At 38.8% G+C, this 12261-nt stretch overlaps 1 protein-coding gene across 10 annotated transcripts in view; it reads left to right on the top strand.

The window, feature by feature from the left end:
- TANC1 (tetratricopeptide repeat, ankyrin repeat and coiled-coil containing 1) overlaps positions 1-12261 on the top strand; it is a 183717-nt gene that overhangs the window by 118703 nt on the left and 52753 nt on the right. For all 10 annotated transcript variants that reach the window (XM_072982655.2, XM_072982627.2, XM_072982661.2 and 7 more), the window contains 2 exons: positions 7366-7496; positions 9190-9379. In XM_072982655.2, the coding sequence (XP_072838756.2) occupies positions 7366-7496; positions 9190-9379 (321 nt within the window). The remainder of the gene's footprint in view (positions 1-7365; positions 7497-9189; positions 9380-12261) is intronic.

Here is a 12261-nt window from a genome sequence, read left to right as displayed (position 1 = left end):
TTTTTCTGTTATTTATAAAGTTAAAGTTTACTGTTTAAAATGTTTGAAATCATAAAGTGCACTTACTGTAATAAACCCTTTGTTAACCAAATTTGACTTTGTTCTGACTCTTTTTTAAATTTGTTGTTGTATTTTTCCCCCATTGAGATGCATTGAATAGGTTTCAATGCATTTCAATTGGGGAACCGCGTTTCGCTTAGCGATGTTTCCTATGGCGATTTTCTCTTAAGGACGGAAATTCGTTCCTATTGGAATGGATTATCTGGTTTTCAATACATTTCAACGGGAAACTGCATTTTGCTTAGCGATGAAATCGCTTAGCAGTGATTTTTTCAGAATGAATTAACATCGCTAAGCGAGGCGCCACTGTATTTGTATTCATATATGAGTATCCTCACACAGGTGATGATAATGAGGGTCCAGCCCCATGGGGCCAGATGATCCACTCACTGATCCACCGCTGATTCTTCCAATGGCTTCGCAGATCACGATCAGCTAGCCGCTCTTGGCAGGAGGCAGGAGGACAAGCCTCGCTGCAGGGTTGAAGAGTGGCTCGCAGATTGCAATGTGCAAGCCACTCTTCAACCTTGCAGATCTTCCACGGCAGGAAGGACCATCGTTATCACCATCCGGTACGGGGATATTCATATATGAACATGAATACCCCCATCTCTAATCATGGATCTTCCTGCATAGATTTCAAGCTGGTTTGGCTAGGTGAGCATTTAGGATAATTTAAATGTAACCTTTTGTTTGCATCTCTTCATAGCTGTATGGATTTTTGATGGTCACACCTGAAGCTTTTCGTGAGTTGCAAGAATGGATTTATGTTCAAGCATTTGTGGCTACAGTTATTCCATAGCTGTAATTTTTGGATGTTTTCAGTATTTGGATTTTATTTTTGTGCATATGGAACATAGAAGCAATGTAGAAATAAAGCTTACATAATTAGACAAGCTGATATTGCCTGCAGTTATACCCAGATGAATTTTGTTATGATTGAAAATCTTTGTCTAATTTCATTCTGGAATTGACCCTTTTTTGGGGATAAATGCCAGCTGTGACGAATGCAGGCATCTGTGTTTTTTTCTTTTTTCTTTTTTTCCTTAGAGGGCTGTACAGTTCTGTAGGGCTCATAGGGAGATGTTCCGGTGTCAGAGTCCCTGCCCTGACAACAGGTACACGTGTTACGTTTCTGAGAGAGGTGAGAGTACCCTTTCCATAAGATAAAATTGATCTTATTCTCCCTCCTGTTTACAATCTGTGTCCACATTTTCTTCCTCATTTTGTGCAGAGTCTGGTGAAAGGCAAGGTCAGCTGCCTGCTGTTGTCAGCTTTTGGAAAGGAAAAAAAAACCTGCACCCCTGGCTCAGGTTTGGGAGGCTCGTGTAGCTTTATTGGCTCCCAGACCTTATCTGGCTGCTCCAGGTTCCTTGTTCTCCCATGTAGTAGCTGATCAGAGGGCATGCTTAGCAGAGTTCAAATGGCTGACCGCACAGGTTAAGTATAGTTGAGGAATGACTCAGAACCATCAGCTAGGAGAACCCTGTTTTTAAAGGCGGGGCAGCTTCACCCGGTTTGATTGCTACATTACATTATTATTTTGTGCTGGGAATGAGATGTGGATTTCTTTTTTTAAACTGCTTAAATAAGTGATAGAAGCAGGGAGGAGAAATCCCGCATTAGAAGATAAACACTGTAACTGGAAATGTGTGGTATTGAGGATGCATTGATGGTTAGGAAAGGAGAGAGAAATCATGTAGTGATTTTATAGTGTCATTACCATTTCTGAGTAAGAAAATAGATTTTCAGGCAGTGAGGATAGGCAGATAATATCTTTAGGGGATGTTCCCTAGTATTAACTTCATTTGTTCATACTATTATTTTTGAGTTATATTTCTGAGAGTAATAAATAGCTCTTAAAACTCTTGATCACAGAAAGCAGTCATTTCACGTAAGACACAGTGGTGTCTCTTTGCACAAGACAAAACCAGGTATCAGAGAAGTCTGAAATGTACAATTTCATTTCTTTGTGTCCCTCTCCTGCACCTTCAGCAGCCACTGTAAAGACTGTTGGTGGCCATGTCTGCACTCATCTGGATCACATACATTTCTGTGCTCAGACATATAGGGAAAGAGGGACTCTTTGCTTAGGCAAGAATGCAGCATGTGAACTATTAAATGACTGCAGTAAAGTTTCTGGAGGTAAACTAATAATACTTCATGCATGAAGTCACATTATTTTCAATTGTTTATATAGAAATCGCCATATAAACACTAAACTGGATTTTTAATGTGGAAGCAAAATCTGTCTCATGTTTTTGAGTTTGTGTTGTAATAGTTGCTTGTGTATATTCAACTTTTAAAACTCAAATAATTTACTCTTTTTAAAAAGTGCAATTTAGTTGTTTACTGCTGTTTGCTTTTAAACCAGTTTATTGGCCCCTCCTACTTAGCTTGGCAGAATTCCCAAACAATCAGTGTTCTTGGAAACTAACAGCAGAAACAGAGATTCTGTTATTTCACGTCAGGGTGGGGAACTCTTTCCTATCAAATCCTCATTGCTTCAGTCAAAGCCTGCTTTGTGTGTATGTATGTGTGTGTGCGCGCGAGAGAGTGTGTCTGCCTGCATTCTGCCTGTAATCAGTCAGGCCCATAGTCCAGAATGGATGGAATCCCAGATGTGATTCTTACCTTGGTTCAGAATGCTATGAACAAAAAAAAGGTACTCATTTTCCTTCCACCTTGTGCAAAGCTCCCTCCAGTAGCTTTCTGTGGACAGAGCAGTGTCATGTTAAGAACCCAGCATGGGGCTGGTGAGGAGAAGCAGTGGGGTGGGGGTGGGTGGGTGGGGTTCACCACCCCTGTTTTATATATCTTAAGGAATTAAGCAAGTGTCACAGAACAGTATGAATATTCTGAACATTTTCCACTTAAATGACTCTTTTTGTGCTGACACAGCATGAAAAAGAGTTCTGTATTAATGTCCCTCCACTTACAGTTCTCAAACTCACTTATGGAGCCTTGTGAGAGCTTTGCCACTAGTTATTTATAATAAGAAAAAAGGGGAGGAAAGGAAAGAAATTGGGCTAATGGCTTGATGGTTGTGACCTATCATATAATGCAAGGAACTTTTTAAATGCCCAGTAGCCATATTTTTTTTGGCAGTAGTCTACAGTATATTAAAAACCAAGCCACATGTTCAAACGTGGCCTGGCCAGCTATAGTAACTCCGATCTACCATGTGTATATTTATGATGTAGTGTGTGCTTCTGCAACAACCCAACTTCAGGCAAACACTGAGAGCCATGAATGAATTTCCTGTCACTCATTCTACTCAGCACCGTGTGCATATTATCTCAAGGCCTTTGAATGTCATGTTAGCACATACTAGGCTATGCAATATTGGCTTTGAGGAATCATAGCAATGTTTTGCTCAGTTCCCAGAGTAAGTCCTGTTGAATGACTCCCACGTACATGTTTTTGGTGGGATTGAGGAAACTCCATCCTATGAACTGGTTGTGATCTGCAGGAAAACAATGTACACCATTTTTATGATGGATAGCATTTGTATTGGTCCAATGATTTATTTCTGGTTCCTGATGGTTCTAAACAGGGTACCAGGCCAAAAATACAATTACCTGAAGGGGGGAAAGCAGAAAAACTGATCTGGTATATAAATACTGACTTTAAAAAAAACAGCAATTGATTGATTTCTGTATTCAGATCCAGTTTTTTTTCTGTTTGGATTTTTGTTTCTAAATGAATAGAATATAACTACAGTATATAAAAAGAGTCTGCCAGTTCATCTATTCTTCTCTGTTTACTTGATAGTGATCATCTCTAACCTCTTTTGAAATAACTGTTAGAAGGCATCTTTTAAAGAGTATATGAGGGTTTTGTTTTTTTTACCAGAAATGTTACTGCAAAATGTCTTAAAATTATAAAGCTGCTCAGATAACAGACTCTTATTTGAAGTGTGCATGGATATTATGAGTGAAGGACACATTTTATATATTTCTGTTGAGTTTGGCTTAGACTCGCAGTGGTTCTTAACCTTTGTTACTCAGGTGTTTTTGAACTGCAACTCCCAAAAACCCCAGCCAGCAGAGCTGATGGTGAAGGCTTCTGGGAGTTGCAGTCCAAAAACATCTGAGTAACAAAGATTAAGAACCAGTGGCTTAGAGACTAGCAGATGGGCATTTCGAAGACTAGTTTGGTCTGAACTACTGCTGCTTGTATCATACAGATAGCTTAGGTAAATGATACCTAAAGAGTACAGTACAAATACTTTCTATGAGCTTTTTCCATTTGTGTCATTAGCTAGTGCCAATGTTCTACTAATTGCAGCAACCTTTTCATCTTTGTGCAAGTGTCAATAATTAATAATTAATTCTGCTTGTGCAAGTTGTTGCAAAAGCCATTACAACCTTATAAATAAACAAATCATGTTATTAGACTATGTGTTGTACTAGATGATCTGCTGGTGTTTCTGCAACCACGAGGCCAACACTGTTAGATTTTGTCCTTTTCGCACTAGGCTAAAAGAGGATACTGTACTGTTGAGAATTTTGATTATAACGTGTATTCTCTTAACATCAGCAAAGTAAGGAGATATTGGTTAGCAGAAATACTTGTGACACTATGACACTGAGAGAGTAAAACCAACAACTTAGTCTACCTACATATATGCATAGAGAATAGACATTCCTCTGGCAGCATAACATGACATGAAGCAACGCACAGCATAGGAAAAAGTGATCTGACTTACAGCAGATAAAGACGTTCATTTTACACATGACTTATGTAAAGTTCTGTGACCAATCAGAAAATACGTTACTTCATTTTCTGTTACACAAAGTTTCATCATGTACCACAGCTGTACAACATTAAGTCTTAATCCTTGATACCCACACCTGAATACAATCAGTACAGTGACTCAGGTAAAATCAGCCATTTTACATTTAACCATAAAACATTAATTTTAAATAAATTTTCATATTAAAATCTCAACAGATATAACCTCCTATTAATGGTATTAAGGCACAGGAGATTACTTTTTAGAAGGATTTGTTGCTTTGTAAGATAATGCTCTACATGTTTTGAATGTTTGGAAGACATGTTTGGGAGAGAAAGGAGGAGGTGTTTCATCATTTGAGGAATATTGGAAAAACTATTAAATCCTTTCTATTGAGGACTCAGGCTGTGTTGTTAGTTTAGCTCAAGATTAAGCAGATGTCTTGTCCTCTCCAGGCAAGTGGAATTGTGTTCCAGTAATTCCTTCTGAGCCAGTTGCTGAGATTCATTTAAGATTCAGTTTGCCTCATTAAAGGTCATCTCTGTTCTGTGCTACAATACTACTTGAATGCAGGAATTAAGGGGAAAGCACTTCTGGAATAAGAGTATTTATTTGCATTCTTCATTGCTGCATTTACAGGTCACCCTTTAATGCTTCAACCGTTCTCAGAGCAGCTTACATTATAAAACAAAATAAAAATAAAAATGCAGTAGTACTCAAAGTGAAAATAAGGGTGAAAATACAATCCTGCATAAAACTTGAGAACTTTTGAAGTTATTTGGTTGGTTGCAACAGATTAGACATAGATTTGGTGACAGTGGCTGATATTAAGTAGTAGGTCACCACTAGGGTACATTCCTTAACCCAATTGAGCCTACAGAGGACTTGCTCACCAAATGCGCGTGCTGTGGCTCTAATTGTGACTTACTGATGGATTTAAACCAGTATGTTATTGTCTACTAACATATTTCACGAATCAGTCATATGGTTTTCCTAACACTATAAGATTGTTCCATAATGTCTGAAAACATCTTTACATGCACTATATATTCAAGTTTCGTCAGTAGATCTCCAGGGGTTGGAAAAATTAGTAGCCACAAAGGAAGTGATGCTGAAGAAGAGATGTTTTAGGTTATTTTATTTTTTTTGGATCTTTCCCCTGCTATAAATTATCCTGGAAGCAGGTATTCACGAGCATGGGGTAGCAAATAGGTACTGCACAGACATGTTTTATGTTTTTTCCTCATTGATGGAAATGGAATTAGCAATTTCAGGTTTGTATGTATGTATCTGTGTTAGAAAATGCTTCCCATGCCTTCAAAGCAGCCATGTGCGGATGCCAATCTTTTAAAAAGCAAATTGCTGGAGATTTAGATTATATTGCATATCTCTGCCTGTATTGCACTTAATTTGACTTGGCTTTTGAAAATTGGTGCCTCGCATAACGTTTGCTTCGTTTAACATTTTTTTCGCTTAACGTTTATTTTTTCAGAGTCAGATTGTGCTTCGTATAACGTTTTTCCCTATGGCCGATTTTCACATAGCGATTTTGGGACCATGCTTCGCTTAACGTTTTTGGTTTTAGGTCCCCTGCTTCACTTAACGATGTTCATTTTTTCAATTACAAAAGTGTCTTAACATGTTGAAAAACGGTTTTAAATGCTTGGAATCGTTAGTGCACCTTCTAAAATGTGTGCATACTTAATTTGGCGTTGATCTGACTTTTCGTTAATTTTTTGTGAATTTTTTTCTCCCCCATAGGAAACAATGGAGCTGTCAGATTTTGACAGCTGTCAAAAGTTGGGGGGAAAAAATCACCATAAATTAACGAAAAGTCAGATCAAAGCCAAATTAACTTTTGCATCCGTTTTAGAGGGTGCAGAAGCTAATCCAAGCATTTAAAACCATTTTTGACCCTTTTATGACACACTTAAATTTGCAAAAATTGACTTCGCAAAGCCATTGAAATGTATTGAGTCGGCTTCAATACATTCCAATGGAGGAAACATTGTATCGTTTAACAATGTTTCCTATGGGTTTTTTCGCTTAAGGACGCCAATCCGTGCCTATTGGAACGGATTAACCGGTTTCCAATGCATTCCTATGGGAAATGGTGTTTCGCATAAAGTTTTTTTCGCATAAGGTTTTTTTTTGGAACCAATTAAAAACGTTATGTGAGGCACCACTGTAGTAGAGAAACCCTAGAAATGCAAATTTCTAAAGATGAAGTTACCAGAAATGGCCACTAGAGAGGCCCAGAGACCATGCTATATACTGTACAACATTTACTATTAAAATAATATTTGCTGTAATCTCTGTTTTTCAGCATCCATGGGGGGGGGGTTTGAAATCGATCCCCTGCAGATACAGGGGGTCCTACTGTACTAGGATGGAATGCTTCATAGTGGCAATATAACGCATCAAGATGCCCGTTTCATGCTCTGTATTTGCCTCTTTATTGGAAGCTGAATTCTTATTGGTCCAGAAAAGAATTCAGACAAAATTCTTTTTCTTCATATATAACATCTAACCGTAGCCTTCCTTTTCATGTTTCTTTTCTTTCATAGAATCAAAATCAGAAACAGAATCCAGCTGTTCACCAGCAGCTCAAGAGTTGATGACAAGACTGGGATTTTTATTGGGAGAAGGAATTCCAACCTCTGCCCATATATCTGCAGAAGAAAAACATGAAACTATGGTATGATAGTGGAAATTAGTTATAGATAGAATTCTGACTAAATCTGGGATGCTACCATTTCTTTGCATTCAAAGTAATTTACAGTGGTGTCTCGCTTGATGACATTAATTTGTTCCAGCGAAATCACTGTAGAGCAAAAACGTCAAACGAAATTAAAAAACCCATTGAAATGCATTGAAAACCATTCAGTGCGTTCCAATGGGCTGAATACCTGCTCGTCCAGCAAAGATCCTCCATACGGCGGCCATTTTCGGTGCCTGTAAAGCGAGGAGTCCATCCTAGAAAACAGTGGGGGGCCATTTTCTTCAGCCGGTGGCCATTTTGAAACCCGACAATCAGCTGTTTGCTGATCGTCATAAAGTGAAAATTGGTTCCCGAAGCAGGGAACCGATCATCGCACAGCAAAAAAAAAAACCCCATTTAAATCATGGTTTTGTGATCGCAAAAGCAATCGCAAAAACATCAACTTAAAGCGGATTCGTCGTAGAGTGGGGTAATCATCCAGCGCTGCACGACTGTATGACGAACAAACAGTACTTGTTTGTAACAACTTATATGAAGTGAACATCTCTCTCTCTTTCTCTGTCTCTCTCTCTCTCTCTCTCTCTCTCTGTGTGTGTGTGTGTGTGTGTGTGTGTATAATTTCTCACAAGGAAAAGGAAAAGAGGAAAATCAAGTCTCTATATATACACACACACGCATGTGCGCGCACACAGTGGTGCCTCGCAAGACGAATGCCTTGTGGGATGAAAAACCCATAAGACGAATGGTTTTTGTGATCACTATGGTGCCTCACAAGATGGCTTCTTCTATGGCAGTGGTTCGCAAGACGATTTTTTTTCAAGACCAATGCCTTGCAAGATGAAAAAAATTCATTCCTATGGGAAACTGCTTTTAGCAAGACGAATTTTTTGCAAAACAGTGCTACTCGCGGAACGAATTACATTTGTCTTGCGAGGCACCACTGTGTGTGTGTGTATACAGTATATATATATATATATAGAGAGAGAGAGAGAGAGAGAGAGAGACTTGATTTTTCCCTTTTCCTTCTGAGAAAGTAATTTTAAACTGAGCCAAAATTCATTATGAGTACCAATAAGTGATTATCTTTGGTTAGTGAATTCAAACAATAAAGAAGGATGGGTTTCTAAGAACTAACTTTTGAGGTAACTTTTTACCCTGCCATCAGAGATGGCCACAATTAACTCTGTAGGTGGTGTGTTGCTTGGTGGATGTGTGCTAAAGATGTTTTTAAATAACACTCTATTTTATTTGCCTTTCTTTGTATACTTGAGCAGGCATAACCTCATTCCATATGCTCTCTGTTTTAGTGCATGTGTATATTTAACTGAGTAGCTTTTTCCTGGCAAATAATTCTGATTGCAGCCTGTCTCCCCAGTCAAGATGATATCTGATGGGATGGTGAGAGGAGAGAGTATTTTATAGTAAGGCATGAGGGACTGGGTGATATACTAGAAGGCTTCTAATAATCTGTAACACAAATTGTAAAACTAGCTTCTGTTCATTCCTTTACTTTTTGAATAGTCAGCCCTTCGTCATTACCCTGAGTGTTTCCAACATTCTTGGAAAGCTGCATGTGTGTTTCCTTGGTTTCTACTTCATATTAATTTCCCTCGTTATGAGTGATATCCTGTGCTCTCAACGTTAATGCTTCATTTCATTCATTTTGCAGTGCACAGTTGCTAGTCAAGGAGTCAGTCCCTGTTCTACACTAACAAGCAGCACGACGTCACCGAGCACGGATAGTCCCTGCTCAACTTTGAATAGCTGTGCTGGCAAGGCAGCAGCCAACAAAAGTAGTCCCTGTGGGACCATTAGCAGCCCAAGTTCCACCCTGGAAAGCAAAGACAGTGGAATTATAGGTAAGGACCTTAAATCCTAGTAGTGCTATGTATGACTTCTAGCTATCTCTTTTGCAGCTTGCTTTACTGTAGCAGCAGGTAGACCGCTATGAGCCTGCAAGGGTAGATATAGCTACAGCTAAAGCTTTCTTGTCTTAATTCCAGTCATTATTTGGCTCCAGTTCTAAAATAGCCATGCTCCAAAAATTCTTAAAGTTCTCTTTCACTTGAAATAATTATGTCATCTTTATCCGTTCTTTTCTCTTTTTCTTGGAGGCATTAATCATGCCTACATTTTTCTTTCAATGTAAACCCTTAATGGGCTCTGAATTTCTTCACTACATCGCAATGATCAGACATGGTTGTGTTGGGTAAAGAAAGGGAGGGATGGCTGAGGTTAAAGACAGGTTTAGTGCGTCTCATATCTCCCAGCTTAATTTTCTCTGCATTAGACAAGACAGTCCATCACTGTCATAATTCCATCAGAAGTAAAGAAATAATATTGACTATGTACGGTGGTTGTAAAGATGGTTGAGATAATCTACAGGAAGCCTATTAAGAATATAGTTAAGGCACTAGGATTTTTCTGTTCTCTGCTATCCCTCCTCCTCTGCTCCCTCCCCATTTTCAAAGCAAAGCTAGAAAGATACATAAACTTTGCATTGTTTGTATCGTGCCTTTATGTAGTGTTACGGTGTGCTGAGAGAAGATAGCAATGATAGATCAACTGTTTTTTTTATGCACAAGTTACTAAGTTCAGTCCCTGGCATCTTTGGGTATGTGAAGGCAAGATTCCTCTGTGAAATCTTGGAGCGCTGCCCCAGTACTGCTTCGTAATCAGTACTGCTTCATTATTGAGCTAGATACAGTGGGCCCTTGACTTACAGACAGCTTGACTTACAGACTTTTTGAGTTACAGACTTCTCTGGCCGCAAAATTTAGGTTTGACTTGCAGACTGAGATTTGACTTACAGACCAGAAAAAAACCAAAATGGAACAAAAACGGCCTGTTACGGGATTAATGGGTTTTCAATGCACTGTAGGTCAGTGGAGACTTGACTTACAGACTTTTTGACTTGAGAACCGCCTTCCAATACGGATTAAGTTCTCAAGTCAAGACACCACTGTATGTACCGTGGTTGATTAAAGTAAATAATCTCTTTCACTCACTTCTCTGTGAATCCTGAAGGACAGTTATGGTTTCAGAAATCTCACTGGCATAACATGGCATTGTTGTCAGTGCTTGTTACATGAGAAGAGAGAAGATGAAATGGAAATGCAATGAGAATGAATTTGCACAGCACAAAGTCTACTCGTACACAAGGGTTCCTTATAAACCTAATCATTTTGTTTTCACTGCAGAGGAGGTAGAGGTGAGGAGGAAGGTGCACACTATTTTCCAGTGCAACCTGTACTTTTTTCCTCTGTGAATGCTACCTATGTAGCATTCAGTTCATGCACATTTATTAGTCGTAGTAAAAGCTCAATGAGTACAGAATTTAGCAAGTATATCTTTTGTAACAGTTTTTTGGCAAGCTTTACCCAGCCATGAAAATAGCTTGTTCTTCCATGCTACTTAAGTAGGCATCCATTGTATTTCCATTTACTGCTCTGTTATTCTGGGCCAGTAGGCCTTTTGAACAGAGAACTGCCCTTCTCCTCTCTCTCCCACACTTTCTGCTGGCTAAGGCTTCTTTCCTTCTATTTTTTTAAAGTTTTATTGCCTTACTTGAAATTTTCGCTGCTTCCACTGACATAATAGAGGTGAGGGCAGATTTTCATCTTTTGTAATAAACTAAGTAAGAGAAAAGTCTGGGCTAGTAGCCAAAATAAGAGGGGAAATCTGGCCATATGCCTCCTTTTCAGAAACTTGAGTGGAAATTTTCCCCTGACCCACCTCTTTCTCTCAATTAGTAAATCAGAAAAGATGTTTAATTCATAATATATTAAAAAGACTAAGTCTCATCTTGAGTCAGGAACTTTAATAATTCTGTCATACAGAGGCACCCTGTAAGGCTTTCATCAAATCCTTACAACTTTTTTAAAAACAGTACTTGAGTTGTTAGTACTTTTGAAAGAATCTTGAGGCATTTGTAGTTGCAACCAAAAGAATGCATAGAATCTGTCGTTCCCCCCTCTGAAATCAGCACAAAGATGGTAATCTAGTGTGTCTTGAAGGAATGTATCAACCTACAAAATTGGTTGCATTGTATCACTGCTCTTAATACCAGTTCAGGTTTTCTCTTCCCGATGCTAATGTAACCTAGACGTCACCACCCAGACACAAGAGAGCGGTAGGTACCAGAAGTCTTGCATTAACCCCAAGGTTTGCAGGAGGATCAAAAATCTGAAGGAACACAGTGCTAAAACTTCGACCTCTCCCTTCCCCAGCCTGCACAGTAACTCAGAACAATGGAATGTTGAGAGATGAAAATGCAGACAAACTGCGTGGAAGGAATAATGGAGTGAGGGATGGCTTGGAGGAAGAAAAATTGTAGAAGAGTTGAATGCAGTGGGAAAGCTGGACAACATGGAGGGAGGGACCCATGGATGTGGGTAATGTGTAGATTCCTTGGATCAGTCTCAGAAGAACCTATTTTAAAATGTCCACAGAGATTGAATTGAAAGCTTCAATCCACTGATAGAAAAATCAAAGATTTTAATGTGTTTAGGAGTTTGGTACAAGTGTTTTTGCTCCATCCAACAAAGGAAAAAAATCAAAAGGAGCAATGGAACTTCTAGATCCCTAAAAAGGAGGATTCTGCGGTGCAGCATTCTGTTACAAGATCTCAGTTGTGGAATCCAACTTGTTAGCACTAGAACACTTTAAATATACTAGAAATTTTAATTTAGAATTCAGTTGTTTCCCCTTTTCATTTTGCTTTTCTTTTTTTTTTTTTTTA

The sequence above is a fragment of the Pogona vitticeps genome, chromosome 1, assembly GCF_051106095.1.
Source record: "Pogona vitticeps strain Pit_001003342236 chromosome 1, PviZW2.1, whole genome shotgun sequence".
Classification (NCBI taxonomy): domain Eukaryota; kingdom Metazoa; phylum Chordata; class Lepidosauria; order Squamata; family Agamidae; genus Pogona; species Pogona vitticeps.
This window is presented reverse-complemented; position numbering and strand designations above follow the sequence as displayed.